This window comes from Bombina bombina, chromosome 6 (assembly GCF_027579735.1).
Source record: "Bombina bombina isolate aBomBom1 chromosome 6, aBomBom1.pri, whole genome shotgun sequence".
Classification (NCBI taxonomy): Eukaryota; Metazoa; Chordata; class Amphibia; order Anura; family Bombinatoridae; genus Bombina; species Bombina bombina.
The window spans coordinates 471,225,416-471,241,921 of record NC_069504.1 but is presented as its reverse complement, the minus strand read 5'-3'; the positions used below and the strand labels follow the sequence as shown (position 1 = coordinate 471,241,921).

The 16,506-nt window shown below is 41.1% G+C and overlaps 1 protein-coding gene across 1 annotated transcript in view; it reads right to left on the bottom strand.

The window, feature by feature from the left end:
- PSTPIP1 (proline-serine-threonine phosphatase interacting protein 1) overlaps nt 1-16,506 on the bottom strand; it is a 264,296-nt gene that overhangs the window by 7,542 nt on the left and 240,248 nt on the right. The window contains exons 11-14 of the mRNA XM_053717260.1: nt 11,859-11,955; nt 11,074-11,167; nt 10,888-10,967; nt 10,690-10,799 (exon numbers count right to left, since the gene is read on the bottom strand). Coding sequence (XP_053573235.1) covers nt 10,690-10,799; nt 10,888-10,967; nt 11,074-11,167; nt 11,859-11,955 — 381 coding nt within the window. The remainder of the gene's footprint in view (nt 1-10,689; nt 10,800-10,887; nt 10,968-11,073; nt 11,168-11,858; nt 11,956-16,506) is intronic.

The following is a 16,506-nucleotide window of genomic DNA, read 5'->3' as shown; positions in this document are numbered from 1 at the left end:
GGTGTAAAATGCACTTATCTGTTGCCACTCACTACACAGTTCCAAACTGCCTCTGGAAGTTACATCAGCAAAGAACTGTCCATAAAAAGCTTCACAGAATAGATTTCCATGGGCCAAGCAGTTGTACACAAGCTTCACATCAACATGCACAAAGCCAAGCATTGGCTGGAGTGGTGTAAAGCATGCCACCACTGGACTCTAGAGCAATGGAAACATGCTCTCTAGAGTGAGGAACCACGCTTAAAGGGACACTGAACCCAAATTTTTTTCTTTCGTGATTCAGATAGAGCATGCAATTTTAAGCAACTTTCTAATGTACTCCTATTATCAATTTTCTTCGTTCTCTTGCTATCTTTATTTGAAAAATAAGGCATCTAAGCTAAGGAGCCAGCCAATTTTTGGTTCAGACCCATTGACAGCACTTGTTTATTGATGCTGTCCAATCAGCAAAGACAACCCAGTTTGTTCACCAAAAATGGGCCGGCATCTAAACTTACATTCTTGCTTTTTTTAAATAAAGATACTAAGAGAATGAAGGACATTTGATAATAGGAGTAAATTAGAAAGTTGCTTAAAATTGCATGTTCTATCTGAATCACAAAAGAAAAAAATTGGGTTCAGTGTCCCTTTAACTATCTGGCAGTCTGACAAAAGAATATGGGTGTGGCAGATGCCAGGAGGATGCTACCTATCGGAATGCATAGTGCCTACTGTAAAGTTTGGTAGAGAAGGGATAGTCATCTGGGGCTATTTTTAGGGGTTGGGTTAGGCCACTTAATTACACTGAAGGGTTATCTTAATGCTACAGGATACAAAGACAATTTAGACAATTGGGTGCTCCCAACTTTGTGGCAACAGTTTAGGGAAGGCCCCATGATGATGACGGTGTCTCTGTGCACAAAGCAAGGTCATGAAGACATGGCCTTACAAATTTGGTGTGGAGAAACTTGAGTAGCCTGCACAGAGCCCTGACCTCAACAATATTGAACGCATCTGGGATAAATTGTAATGCAGTTTTCAAGCCAAACTTCCTCCAACATCAGTGCCTGACCTCACAAATGCTCTTTTGGCTGATTCGGCACATATTCCCACAGACACACTCCAAAATCCTTTGTAAAGTCTTCCCAGAAGAATTGTGACTGTTATAGCCACAAAGGGGTGGGGGGCTCCATATTAATGTCCATGGTTATAGAATGGGATGTCCAAGAAGCTCATATAGGTGTGATGGTCAGGCAGTGTATATTCCTGCAGTGCTTAACTAGCTTTAACTTATGTTTTCCCCTTACTTACCACAGAGTTAGAAATCTCTTACAGGAGCAGACTGAGCATGTGTAAAATGCTCTCAGGCAGGGCAGATTTAAAAAAATGGCCTTGGATCTTCACAGTATTTTCTAACAGTTTTTTTTATTTGTTTTTTACTATAAGCATCATTATTATTTTAAACTAACTCACCCCACTCCTGAAAAAAACAACTAGTAACCTAACTGTTCCACCTCACACCTGTTATATTATTTCATTATTATTTTTTTGTTTTATGCAGGAGCCTCCACTGCTACTACTGATCCAATGGAAAGTATAATTAAAAATTTAAAGGGTGCATTTTGGGGAAAATACTTATAGCGTTTATCTTTCTGTTAATATTCATCCATTTTTTTAAAGGAATACAAACACCAGTCAAGGTACATTTAATTCTTATATTGCAATACTGCTATGATCATTTTTTTTTACATAAACGTATTTTGTCAGAGATTTGGTGGTTGATGAGATCTAGGAAGAGGAAGCAAGTTAGATGTTACAAATATTACAATATATGTTGTAACCCCATGTTGAAAAGTAACTGTATTGGTATCTACAACCGCCTATCATATGCCATAGATGTCAAGCATTTTTTTTTTAAATTATGATTCTTAGGATGCCCTCTTTTTGGTAAGATTATTAAAGTTTGCCTTTCAGTCAGGGTCTTCATAGAAGCGTTCTACCTACCCATCTTTTACCTGCTTTCTCCTCGTGAGTTAAATCAATGTCTTGTTTCTTTCTTCTAAGCGGGAATCTGACTTTTAATCAGGGCTTCTTTTGTTGAAAGTTTGACTTTTATGATCACATCTAATGGTTCACTAGTTTGCAGACCAAAAATATGAAAGGTGTGTCCACACGTATAAGTTTCTAAGTTGTGCTCTACCAGCAAATACCAATAAGGATCAATAGTTCTGGTTTTAAACCTGTTATCTGTTCTGTTAATGTTCTTACTGATCTTTCATCAGATGATATACTGTAGGTAAGCATTGTTTCCAAATCAACCTTCACTTGATATGCTACTTACATTAAGAATACTTGTCAAATTTTACTTAAAGGGACATTGTATGCTAGATTTTACTTTGCATAAATGTTTTGTAGATGATTTATTTATATAGCCCATCTGGGTGAGTTTTTGTAAAAATGTATAGTTTTGCTTATTTTTAAATAACATTGTGCTGATTTTCAGACTTCTAACCAAACCCCAAAGTTTTTGATGTATACTGATATATACAGACGTTATATTGCTTCTGTTTGTATAATGGGTCTTTTTATATGCAGGGGAGAGGCGAGGTTCTGCTCTAACCCCCTTTCACTGGGTGTCCCAGCCTAACCTCATCAAAAGTGCTAAATTGGGAGCTTCTAAGTAAGTTTCTTTTACAAAGATATGACGGGTCCACGGATTTCATCCTTACTTGTGGGATATTAACCTCCTGCTAACAGGAAGTGGCAAAGAGCACCACAGCAGAGCTGTATATATAGCCCCTCCCCTTCCCCTCCACCCTTGGTCATTCTCTTTGCCTGTGTTATACTAGGAAGACATGGTAAAGTGAGGTGTTAGTTTAGTTTTTTTTCAATCAAGACGTTTTTTATTTTAAATGGTACCGGTGCGTACTATTTTCCTCAGGGGGATATGGAAGAAGATTTCTGCCCTAAAGGTTTGATGATCTTAGCATTTGTAACTAAGATCCACGCTGGTTCCCACAAGACTTCTGAATTTAACCATGAGACATCTTCAGTGTGGAGACCGGTTTCATGCTACAAGCAGCATTAAGGTATGTGCAGCTTTTTTTTCTGAGGAGACTTGGTGTATCAGAACTGGCTGGCATTTTTTACCTGTATGGGAATGAGGTAAGCAGTAAAACCTATTTTAATAAGAGGGGTGTTACTGGAGTACCTATATTTTATTTATCATTAGTTGATATTTGGGCATTATGTGACATGGGAGACAATATAAAAACAATGTTTTATGTTTTTTATTTTTGGCACTTAAAACTTATTGGTTTTATGCTTGAGGGTTGCATTGTGTGTGTATTTTTACTTTAGTGCAAAACTGCATTTCCATGTGGTGTTGTTTGGGCCTACTCCGACTTTTGACCTTAAGGGGCGGAGCCTATTTTGGCACAATTTCTTCAGGCTTAGCAGCAGCAAACAGTAACTCGGTGGCTCCTGGACTGTGTAGCTGGTCTGAAGGGTTGGAAACTTGATTCGAAGTACCCTGGGGGCAGGTAGGACGAGGCGCAGAGTGTATTTTTATCTATCTTTTGACTACATGTTGATATAAGTACTTCTAAAGCCTTATTTCTGCCCTTGCTTCTGGGTGCAGTCATTTTTGGATTAACCAACGATATTAAGTTAAATTTGGGAATAATTTAACGTTTTTTGTGCATTTTGGAAAAATTGTTCACTTTTTCTTTTCTTAAAGGGACAGTCTACCATAGAAATGTTATTGTTTTAAAAGATAGATAATCCCTTTATTACCCATTCCCCAGTTTTGCATAACCAACACAGTTATATTAATATACTTTTTACCTCTGTGATTACCTTGTATCTAGGAACCTTCTTCCAGCCCCCTGATCACATGACTGTGACTGTTTATTCTCTATTGTCTTAAATTTAGCATTGTTTTGTGTTAAATCTTAAATAACCCCCAGTGCCTGTGCTGAACACAGTGTTATCTATATGGCCCACGTGTACTTTCTGTCTCTTTGTGTTGAAAAGAGATTTAAAAAGCATGTGATAAGAGGCAGCCCTCAAAGGCTTAAAAATTTGCATATGAGCCTACCTATGTTTAGTTTAAAATAAGAATACCAAGAGAAAAAAGCAAATTTGATGATAAAAGTAAATTGGAAAGTTGATTAAAATTAAAAGTCCTATCTGAATAATGAAAGTTTAATTTATACTAGACTGTCCCTTTAAAGGCACAGTACACGTTTTTTCTAATGTTTATTTTATGCTATAAATAAGTGTTTAAACGACTAGTTGTGGTATTGCTAGTCTGTTCAATATGTCTGACATTGAGGTTTCTCATTGTTCTATATGTTTAGAAGCTATTGTGCAACCCCCTCTAACATTGTGTAACTTTTGTACTGAAAGGGCTTTACAATGTAAAAAGCATATTTTAAATAAAGTAAGTGTGCCTAGGCATGATTCTCAGTCTGAAGAGAATCAGGATATGCCATCCAATTCTCCCCAAGTGTCACAACTTTTTATGCCCACACAAGTGACGCCTAGTATTTCTAGTGCGTCTAATTCCTTTACTCTGCAGGAGATGGCTGCAGTTATGTTAACTACCCTTACAGAGGTATTGTCTAAATTACCAGTGTTGCAGGGTAAACGCAGTAGGTCAAGTATTAATGTAAATACTGAATCCTCTGATGCTTTATTAGCTATTTCTGATGTTCCCTCACAGTGCTCTGAGTTGGGGATCAGGGAATTACTGTATGAGGGTGAAATTTCTGATTCAGGGAATGTTTTGCCTCAGACAGATTCGGATGCTATGTCATTTAAATTTAAGCTTTAACACCTCCGCCTGTTACTTAGGGAGGTTTTAGCAACTCTGGATGATTGTGATCCTATTGTGATTCCTCCAGAGAAATTGTGTAAAATGGATAAATATTTGGAAGTTCCTACTTACACTAATGTTTTTCCGGTTCCTAAGAGAATTTCGGAAATTATTATTAAGGAATGGGATAGACCAGGTATACCGTTTTCTCCCCCTCCTAATTTTAAGAAAATGTTTCCTATATCAGATACCATTCGGGACTCATGGCAAACGGTCCCTAAGGTAGAGGGAGCTATATCTACCCTAGCTAGGCGTACTACTATACCCATTGAGGATAGTTGTGCTTTCAAGGATCCTATGGATAAGAAATTAGAGGGTCTACTAAAGAAATTATTTGTTAATCAGGGATTTCTTTTACAACCTACGGCTTGCATTTTTCCAGTAACTACTGCAGCAGCTTTTTGGTTTGAGGCTCTAGAAGAGTCTCTTAAGGTTGAGACTCCATTAGATGACATTCTAGATAGAATTAAGGCTCTTAAGCTAGCTAATTCTTTTATTACTTATGCCGCTTTTCAAATTGCTAAATTAGCGGCAAAAAATGCAGGATTTGCTATTTTAGCACGTCGAGCATTGTGGTTCAAATCTTGGTCTGCTGATGTGTCATCAAAACATAAGCTTTTAGCTATTCCCTTTAAAGGTAAGATGCTTTTTGGGCCAGAATTGAAGGAGATCATTTCTGATATTACAGGAGGTAAGGGCCATGCCCTACCTCAGGATAGGTTGGTTAAAATGAGGGGTAAACAGAATCATTTTCGTTCCTTTCGGAACTTTAAAGGAGGACCCCCGCTTCTTCTTCTTCCACAAAGCAGCATGAAGGGGTGGCCCCCGATCCGGGACCGGATCTAGTGGGCGCAGACTTTCTTTCTTTGCTCAGGCTTGGGCAAGAGATGTTCAGGATTCCTCGGCACTAGAAATAGTGACCCACGGTTATCAATTGGAATTCAAGGATTTTCTCCCAAGAGGGAGATGTCATCTTTCAAAATTATCTGCAAACCAGATAAAGAGAGAGGCGTTCTTACGCTGTGTAAAAGACCTTTTTACTATGGGAGTAATCTGTCCTGTTCCAAAATTGGAACAGGGACAGGGGTTTTACTCAAACCTATTTGTGGTCCCCAAAAAAGAGGGAACGTTCAGACCCATTTTGGACCTCAAATGTCTAAACAAATTTCTAAGAGTTCCATCATTCAAGATGGAGACAATTCAAATGATTTTGCCAATGATCCAGGAGGGTCAATATATGACTAACGTGGATTTGAAGGATACTTGCCTTCATATTCCAATCCACAAAGATCATCATCGGTTTCTAAGGTTTGCCTTCTTGGACAAACATTATCAGTTCGTGGCTCTTCCTTTCGGGTTGGCCACAGCACTCAGAATCTTCACAAAGGTTCTAGGGTCTCTTTTGGCGGTTCTCAGACCACAAGGGATAGCGGTGGTGCCTTATCTCAAGGGTTCCTTTCTTGGGAACTCTGATAGACTCGGTAGCCATGACAGAGGTCAGAAAATCAAAGATTTTGAATACTTGCCGAGCACTTCTGTCCATTCCTCGGCCATCAGTGGCTCAGTGTATGGAGGTAATCAGATTAATGGTAGCGGCAATGGACATCATTCTGTTTGCTCGCTTTCATCTCAGACCACTGCAACTGTGCATGCTCGGTCAGTGGAATGGGGATTATGCAGATTTATCTCCAAAGATAATTCTGGATCAAGAGACCAGAAACTCTCTTTTTTGGTGGTTGTCGCCAGATCATCTGTCCCAGGGGGTGATAGTGACAACAGATGCCAGCCTTCTGGGCTGGGGTGCAGTTTGGAACTCCCTGAAGGCTCAGGGTGTTTGGACTCAGGTGGAGACTCTACTTCTAATCAATATTCTGGAACTGAGAGCAAAATTCAATGCGCTTCAGGCGTGGCCTCAGTTGGCTTCGGCCAAATTCATCAGATTCCAGTCGGACAACATAACGACTGTGGCATATGTCAATCATCAGGGGGAACAAGGAGTTCCTTAGCGATGATAGAAATATCCAAGATAATCAGTTGGGCAGAGGCCCACTCTTGTCATCTGTCAGCGATCTACATCCCAGGGGTAGAGAACTGGGAAGCAGATTTTCTAAGTCGACAGACGTTTCATCCGGGGGAGTGGGAACTTCACCCGGAGGTATTTGCCTCATTGATTCTCAGATGGGGCAGACCGGAATTGGATTTGATGGCATCTCGTCAGAATGCCAAGCTTCCAAGATACGGATCCCGGTCAAGGGATCCTCAGGCTGAACTGATAGATGCCTTGGCAGTACCTTGGTTGTTCAGCCTAGTTTATGTGTTTCCGCCGTTTCCTCTCCTTCCACGCGTGATTGCTCGAATCAAACAGGAGAGAGCTTCAGTGATCCTGATAGCGCCTGCGTGGCCACGCAGGACTTGGTATGCAAATCTAGTGGACATGTCCTCTCTGCCACTGTGGAAACTTCCGTTGAGACAGGACCTTCTCATTCATGTCCTTTCCAACATCCAAATCTAATTTCTCTGCAACTGACTGCGTGGAGATTGAACGCTTGATTTTATCGAAGCAAGGTTTCTCTGATTCAGTTATCAATACTTTGATACAGGCTAGTAAGCCTGTCACTAGAAAGATCTATCATAAGATATGGCGTAAATATCTGTATTGGTGTGAATCCAAGGGTTACTCATGGAGTAAAGTTAGGATTCCTAGGATTTTGTCTTTTCTCCAAGAAGGATTGGAGAAAGAGTTATCAGCAAGTTCCTTAAAGGGACAAATTTCAGCTTTGTCAATTCTGTTTCACAAACGTTTGGCAAATGTATCAGATGTTCAGTCTTTTTGTCAGGCTCTATCTAGAATTAAGCCTGTATTTAGACCTATTACTCCTCCCTGGAGTTTGAATTTAGTTCTTCGAGTTCTGCAAGGGGTTCCGTTTGAACCTATGCATTCCATAGATATTAAACTATTATCTTGGAAAGTTCTGTTTTTGGTTGCTATTTCTTCTGCTCGAAGAGTTTCTGAGCTTTCAGCATTACAGTGTGATTCGCCTTATCTTATATTTCATTCTGATAAGGTGGTTTTACGTACCAAACCTGGGTTCCTTCCTAAGGTGTTTTCGAATAAAAATATTAATCAGGAAATTGTTGTTCCTTCCTTGTGTCCTAATCCTTCTTCTAAGAAGGAGCGTCTGTTACATAACTTGGACGTGGTCCGTGCCTTAAAGTTTTACTTATAGGCAACTAAGAATTTCTGTCAATTATCTTCATTATTCATTGTTTATTCTGGAAAGCGTAGGGGTCAGAAAGCTACGGCTACCTCTCTTTCTTTTTGGCTGAGAAGTATCATCCGCCTAGCATATGAGCCTCCTTAAAGAATTACGGCTCATTCTATTAGGGCTGTGGCTTCCATATGGGCTTTTAAAAACGATGCATCTGTGGAACAGATTTGCAAGGCTGCGACTTGGTCGTCCCTTCACACTTTTTCCAAATTTTACAAATTTGATACTTTTGCTTCTTCTGTGGCTATCTTTGGGAGAAAGGTTCTTCAAGCAGTGGTGCCTTCCGTTTAGGTTCCTGTCTTGTCCCTCCCTTTCATCCGTGTCCTATTGCTTTGGTATTGGTTTCCCACAAGTAAGGATGAAATCCGTGGACTTGTCATATCTTTGTAAAAGAAAACTAAATTTATGCTTACCTGATAAATTACTTTCTTTTACGATATGACGAGTCCACGGCCCACCCTGTTCTTTTTAAGACAGTTTTTCTTTATATTTTTTGTAAACTTCAGTCACCTCTGCACCTTTTAGCCTTTCCTTTTTCTCTTCCTATACCTTCGGCCGAATGACTGAGGGTGGAGGGGAAGGGGAGGGGCTATATATACAGCTCTGCTGTGGTGCTCTTTGCCACTTCCTGTTAGCAGGAGGTTAATATCCCACAAGTAAGAATGAAATCCGTGGACTCGTCATATCGTAAAGGAAAGTAATTTATCAGGTAAGCATAAATTTAGTTTTTTAAAAGGTTTTATACTGCATTTTTGTATCAGTATCTGTGCATATTGTTCTTTATAGTACTGTCTATTACATGCAGTTATATGAAGACTGGTGTATAGTGTCCCTTTAATTTTATTGTCTCCTGATTTTCCAATATTATTACTTTAGAGCACCTAAGTATAACACAAACCAATACATAAACATGAGGCTTGGAGGCCCATTTATCTAAAGACCGCTGCTCCATAACCCTGTCCGCCTGCTCTGATGAGGCGGACAGGAATTGCCACAATTCAACCCGATCGAAATCGGCCGCAAGTCAGCAGGGGGCGGCGTTGCACCAGCAGTTCTTGTGAGCTGCTGGTGCAATGCTGAATACGGAGAGCGTCCACACTGTCGGATCAGGTCCACAAGACCTTTCATAAATAGGCCCCTTGGAGTTATGGATACAGAGGTACAGTGTTTCCAGTTGTCTACCCATGAAGTGATTGTGATGATAGCTCAGTGTTGACTTTCAAAATCTACATTAGAAATAACATATGTATTTAAATGTGGCATATGTGACAAATGCGATTTGAAGATAGTTAAGTTAAACAACAAAGGTTGGCAGCTGGATTGCAGCAAGATACTTGTCAGAACACTGAAAAGTACAGCACTAAGCATTATTGCTGCATTAAAAAAATTGCCTTATTAAGAAATGTTCAGATTAACTATATGTTCATATATAGACAAACTAGTCCTAAAGCCTGTTCACACGGGCCATTTTTTGCAGTCCCTCCCCTTGCTCTCTCTCTCCCCCTCTCTTTTGTGCTCTCTCCCCCTCTCTTTTGCGCTCTCTCCCCCTCTCTTTTGTGCTCTCTCCCCCTCTCTTTTGTGCTCTCTCTCGCTCGCTCCACCTGTCTTTTGCTCTCTCCCCCCTCTCTTTTGCTCTCTCTCTCCCCCTCTCTTTTGCTCTCTCTCTCCCCCTCTCTTTTGCTCCCTCTCTCCCCCCTCTCTTTTGCTCTCTCCCCCCTCTCTTTTGTGCTCTCTCCCCCTCTCTTTTGCACTCTCTCTCGCTCCACCTCTCTTTCGCTCTCTCTCTCCCCCCTCTCTGTTGCTCTCTCTCCCCTCTCTTTTGCGCTCTCTCCCCCTCTCTTTTACCCTCTCTTTTGCGTTCTCTCTTTTGCGTGCTCTCTCTCCCCCTCTCTTTTGCGCTCTCTCTCTCCCCCCCTCTCTTTTGTGCTATCTCTCTCCCCCCTCTCTTTTGTGCTATCTCTCTCCCCCCTCTCTTTTGTGCTCTCTATCTCCCCCTCTCTTTTGCTATCTCTCTCTCCTTTTTTTGCTCTCTCTCTCTCCATCCCTCTCTTTTGCTCTTTTTCTCCATCCCTCTCTTTTGCTCTCTCTCTCCCCCCTCTTTTTTGCTCTCTCACTCCCCCCTCTCTTTTGCTCTCTCACTCCCCCCTCTCTTTTGCTCTGTCTCTCTCTCCTCTCTTTTGCTCTCGCTCTCTCTCCCTTTCTATTGCTCTCTCTCCCCCCTCTCTTTTGCTCTCTCTTCCCTCTATTTTGCTCTCTCTCCCTCTTCTTTCTGCTCTTCCCCCTCTCTTCAGCTCTTTCCTATCTATTTTTGTCTCTCCCCCTCTCTTTCTATTTCTCTCCCCTCTCTCTTGCGCTGACCGTGCCCGCCCACACCACATCCGACCACGCCCCTGATCATGCCCTGGCCATGCCCACCCCCGCCCGGCCACGCCCACTTTTGCCGCAAACAGCATGTCAGGTAAGGCCAGGTGTGTTTGTCCTTGTGCTGTCTCTACTGCGCATGACAGCTTCGGACAAACACACTTGGCCTTTTATATTATAGGATATGTGCAGCTTATTTACCTGAGCTGTGTAATCGTACATAACTGTGTAGTCTGGGGATTTCGTGTCTGTTTGGGAAAACTCCATCACTGATGCCACAGGTATACTGGCATAGACAATATCGTCCCTCACTGAAAATAATGCAAAGTTGTTAGATTCACCACCTGCGGAGAGCAGCGTTATCATTGGTTTATTAGACATCTGCTTTTTTGTACTAACCATGTGTAAATTCAGGACTAGTATCCTGCTCTGTCAAGTTTCTAGAGCTTCCTCCACAGCCATGCAGCAAGTTTGTAATTCTTTAAAAAGACAAATTTATTACTCTACAAACCTCAAAAGGCTTTTTAGAAGATAATCAACAAATTGTACTGAATCCATATTTAGCCCCTTTTTCCATGTTCTTACCTTTTCATCACCTTTTTGCTTCCGGCTGCCGTGCTATAGCCATTACTACTCTCAGACTGCAATTTATATTTGTACTCCTCGTACAACACAGGAGCTGGGAACAGACATAGGAAGAATGTGAACAACCAGCAATAAGAAACATAATCTATTGTGCTATCACTCTCAAAGCTAAGTCTTTGCTGGTACTTTAATTACAGTTTCTACTTTCAAGTCAAGGACTACTATATTTAAAGAAAAAATGTAAAGATTCTGTTACTCAGATAGCGGTGCGTTATACCAGATTACGGGTTCACTCTACATAATTTTACATTTTAGACTACAAGTGTCATTGTAACAAAATGTCTTTGAGTAAAAATTTTTTATATATTTAAATGAATGTGGAAGACCATGAAGGATTTAATTAGCTTTTAAATTTATTTTTGTATATCACATACAGTATATTTTTCTTTATGGTCTCCTTATACGTGGTTCTTTTTAAATGAGGGCAAATTGAAGTAGGCTTAGGAGCATGTATGTGTTCTCTCGTGGTAAGTACTTCTAGCTATACTGTACAAGCTTAGCTTACCTTTGAGTTATGCACTTTTAAGATCCCTCTAGAGTTTGCTTGCATAGCATTGCTACACACACTGCTGTCACATAGTGCTAAAGAAATAGTGCATATTTGTAAGCCTAGTTGAACAGTGAAAATTTAATGTTGACTTCTACATCCCTCTAAATGTCATTTCTGACTAATTGACTTTATCTAATTCTTTTCTTTGGGGGTATAAAATAATAAGAGTGTTTACCAGGGTGAATTAATCCTGTGGTTCTAGACTGGATAAAGAAGTTCAGCTCTGCAGTCTCATCACAGGCTTCAAGAGTCTGTCTGACTTCATCCAACATCTAGAATGAAATTACACAATTCAGCAAACTATTTAAGATGATTAGGTATGTGCATTCTGATCTGTGCAAATCCAGATCTCAGTGTGTTGTACTATCACAAGAAGCAATCCGGTTCTAAAAAGAGCTGAATGCAGTGAGCGTCCGTCTTCTTCCGCATTTGGATCATCACAAATGATCCAAATGCTCATGCCTGATAATAATTATTGGGGATGTTGAGTTAAAGGAAATGATCATGATTATATTATTACATATTCTTAGATAAACCATGGTCTTGCTCTAGTAAATAACACATTGTATAATGACTGACTTATTCCTTTATTAAAGGGACATTCCAGCCAAAATTGGAACCCACATGGATGCAGGCGGAATCTGTTGGCACTCTACAAATAACCGATAATAATAATAATGCATTTCAGTTTTGAACAGAACCATTTTGTGATATACATGTATTAGCAAAAATGCTTCTAATAAAAGCTATAGTTGTTTCAAAAGTGTATTTAAATATGCACTGTGCACCAGCATTTTAAAACTCAGCACTTACTCAGAGAGCTTGAAGGGACAGTCTTTACGATACCTACACGCACCTTAAAGGAATTGCTGTACCGGGTACACCACGCTCCAGCCGGTGCAACATCCTGCAAGGCCAAAGTGAATCGAGTACGGTAGGAAAACTTTCTTTATTTGTCTGTTCTAATATGGCCGCCAAACTCCTCCTCCTTTTTCATTCCTGTGGGTCTGGTAGAAACCGCTCCCGGCAGTGCAAAACTATGGGCACAGCGTCATCGATTTTACAAGTGAGAGCCTTTTGATTGGACGCAGCTTACACATAGATGTGCCCAATGTTTGTATGGGAGGAGTTGTGTGGCCAGCTTACTATGGACGAATAACAAAGTATTTTAATAAAAAAAACGGTTTAGTTTTGTCATGCATGAGGTGTCAGTGGATGCAGAGTGGTGTCTCCGGTACAACAAACAAAATAAGGTAATATTTAATCACATGTAGACTGTCCCTTTAACCCCTTAACGACCGAGGACGAGGCATGTCCTAAAAAAAAAAGGTCATTAACCGTCCTCAGGGGTTTTAAACCTTCCAGATGCTTTCAGGGTATTGCAGCGATGCCTCGATATTGAGGCATCCTGTAATACCCTCTGGTAAGCAACCGATGCAGAGAGGGCCACTCTGTGGCCCTCTCTGCGTCGGCCAGCGATGGTGCCGATCTTTGGTGGCGTGGGAGGCAGGCGAGTGGGCAACCCCATCGCTGGAGGAGTTCCGGTGAGTGGTCATGAGAGGTCTAGGAGCAAGCGTGAGGGGGCAGGGGGTAGGGTATTGAGGGGGGCAGCTACACTACAGATTTTTTTTTTTTTTTTTTAGAAAAAAAAAAGCCTAATATTTAGCAAACTGGGTACTGGCAGACAGCTGCCAGTACCCAAGATGGGGGCAAATAGGTAGAGGGGGGAGAGGGTTAGAGAGCTGTTCGGGGGGATCATGGAGGTTAGGGTTATCCACCATTTGAAAAACCAGGCAATAGTATTGGGGGTTTCTAAGGCTTAAAGGGACAGTTCAGTCAAAAATAAATTGTCATGATTCAGATAGGGCATGTCATTTTAACCAAGTTTCAAATTTACTTTTAACATCAAATGTGCTTTGTTCTCTTTGTATTTTTAGTTGAAAGCTAAACCTAGGTAGGGTCATATGCTAATTTCTAATCCCTTGAAGGCTGCCTCTTAACTGAATGCATTTGACAGTTTTTTCACAGCTAGAGGGCATTAGTAAACGTGTGTCATAAAGATAACATTATGCTCACGTCCGTGGAGTTAGTTGTAAGAGGGAACTGATTGGCTAAAATTGCAAGTCTATCAAAAAAAATGAAATACGAGGACAGTCTGCAGAGGCTTAGATACAAGGTAATCACAGAGGTTAAAAGTGTATTAATATAACTGTGTTGGTTATGCAAAACTTGGGAATGGGTAATAAATGGATTATCTATCTGTTTAAACAATAACAAATCTGGAGTAGACTGTCCCTTTAAGAGAGTTGAGCTCAAAGGGTTTGAATACTTAACCCCCCAAACCTGCTCTCTTAAGCCCTCTTCAGCAACCCAGCACTTCTTGGTCTCCAGAGCCAGGTGACATCACCATGCATGGGTGTGTTGCTATCAGTGGCATTCCCTAGATTCCCCACTAGACCACCTGGGATTCAGGGGTAAGTGCAGGGTGGGGCCACGATGAGCTCTGAAAACGCACTCACCTCCAAATAACAACACTTGGTTATCATCCGAAATAAAAGCATTGTGCAGAACACAACCATGCATTATCATGCACAGTAAAGGGGTTAAGGAACCTCAGGATATGCATGTGTAAAGGGGGTTAACACATATAAGCATCTAGATTGTAAGTTCCCACAGGAATAGGGCCCTCAATTCCCCCTGTATTTGTCTGTTAAATTTTGTCTTATATTGTATTGTTTCACCGTTGTACTTTTATCTTTGTACCCATGAACAGTGCTGCGGAATCTGTTGGCGCTTTATAAATAAAGAATAATAATTATAATAATAATAATAATAGGGATGCAAAAGCCGGTCAGTTAGTGTGTGCAGGTAACTATTAAAATCTCTCTTAGGGCCCGATTGTCTAAAGGCCACTGGTATGTATTAGAATTATCAGAGTCTTGCATGAGCAGATCTTACTGAATTCTCTAATAACAAGGTCTGAACCTGTAAGTGCCAGTTAGTGGAAACCGGCCTCCTGTAGAAAGTAATTGCCTTCTCTGGAATGCAGATTTTAAAGGGGGCAGCAAATGTAAATGCAAGTGTCTGGTAGAAATAATCTGATTTTGATTTTTTTGTAACAAAAACAAATCAGTATGCTGTATTTTCAGTGTTCTTTAACTTGTAATTAGTTCTTGTTTTACAAACATGTCTATTACTTTAAAGGGATGGCAACTTTAAAATAAACTTTCATAATTCCAAGAACATGCAATTTTAAACATCTTTCCAATTTACTTCTATTGCCTAATTTTCTTTGTTCTCTTTGTATCCTTTGTTGCAGAGTAAAGCTAGGTAGGCTCATATTTGCTTAGGAGCATGCATGTGTCTTTAGCAGTCTATGGCAGCATTTGCAACTATGTATAACATTGCTAGAAACATTGTTGCTGACACTTCTACCAGATGGTTATAGACCCATTCACGCTCATGAACTAACCCAGGTCCACCTTCTGCTTCCCTCAGATCACTACCCCAAATGACACCTCATACACCTTGCCCACATAACCCTCTAAACCTCATTAACTGCACCTCTATTAGTACACGGCAATTCTCATGTGCCCTTTGGAATGCACGCTCAGTATGCAATAAGCTTACATCTATTCACAACCTATTTATTTCATGTTCACTTAACCTGTTAGCCCTCACTGAAACTTGGCTCTCCTCCTCTAACACAACTGCTGTAGCCTCTCTGTCCTATGGCGGCCTACATTTCAGTCACACTCCCAGGCCTGGAGACAAACAAGGAGGAGGAGTAGGAATTCTCTTGTCTCCACACAGTACCTTTCACGGCATTCCTTCACCCCCTCTCTTTCCTTCTCATCTTTTGAAGTTCACGCCATCCGCCTCTTCTCCCCTATAGCTCTTCGTGTTGCAGTTATCTATCGGCCCCCTGGCCCAAAATCACAATTTCTGGACCACTTTGAAGCCTGGCTTCCACATTTTCTCTCTTCTAATGTCCCTTCTCTCATATTAGGGGACTTCAACATACCCCTTGATAATCCTAACATGCCTGCTGTCTCTAAACTTCTATCCCTTACCACCTCTTTAGGCCTGTCCCAATGGACAATATCTCCAACACACTGTGAAGGCAACTCCATAGACCTGGTCTTCACAAATCTCTGTGCTGTTTCCAACTCCCTTAACCTCCCCTTTCCTCTCTCTGACCACCATCTACTAACTTTCTCTCTTACTCTACCTGCTACATCTTTGCAAGCCCCCCAAAAACTGCTACCTTACAGGAATTTAAATGACTTGGATCTCACAGACTTTTCCACTCAACTGAGTCCTCTGCTCTCTGAGTCCTCTGCTCTCTAACATTTCATCCCTCTCTTGTCCAAACCTTGTGACTCTACAGTATAATTCGGCACTAAAATCAACACTTGACAAAACTGCACCCTCCACTCTTCGACGTACATCAATCACACGACGGCAACCGTGGCACACTAAACAGACCAGATATATTCAGCAATGCTCAAGGGCTGCTGAACGGCAGTGGAGGAAATCATGCACCTGTGCTGATTTCCAGCATTATAAATTCACCCTTAAGTCCTACAACTCTGCGCTCAGCCTGGCCAAACAAGTCTATTTCTCCTCCCTTGTGTCATCTCACGCATCCACCCCCAGAAAGCTGTTCTCAATCTTTAACTCCCTTCTACGTCCGCCTGCCCCCCCCGCCCACTACCAACCTCACTGCTCAAATTATTGCTGATCACTTTAAAAATAAAATTGACACCATTAGAAAATAGATCTGCATCTCACACCCCTCAAACCCAGCAATCCTACCCACC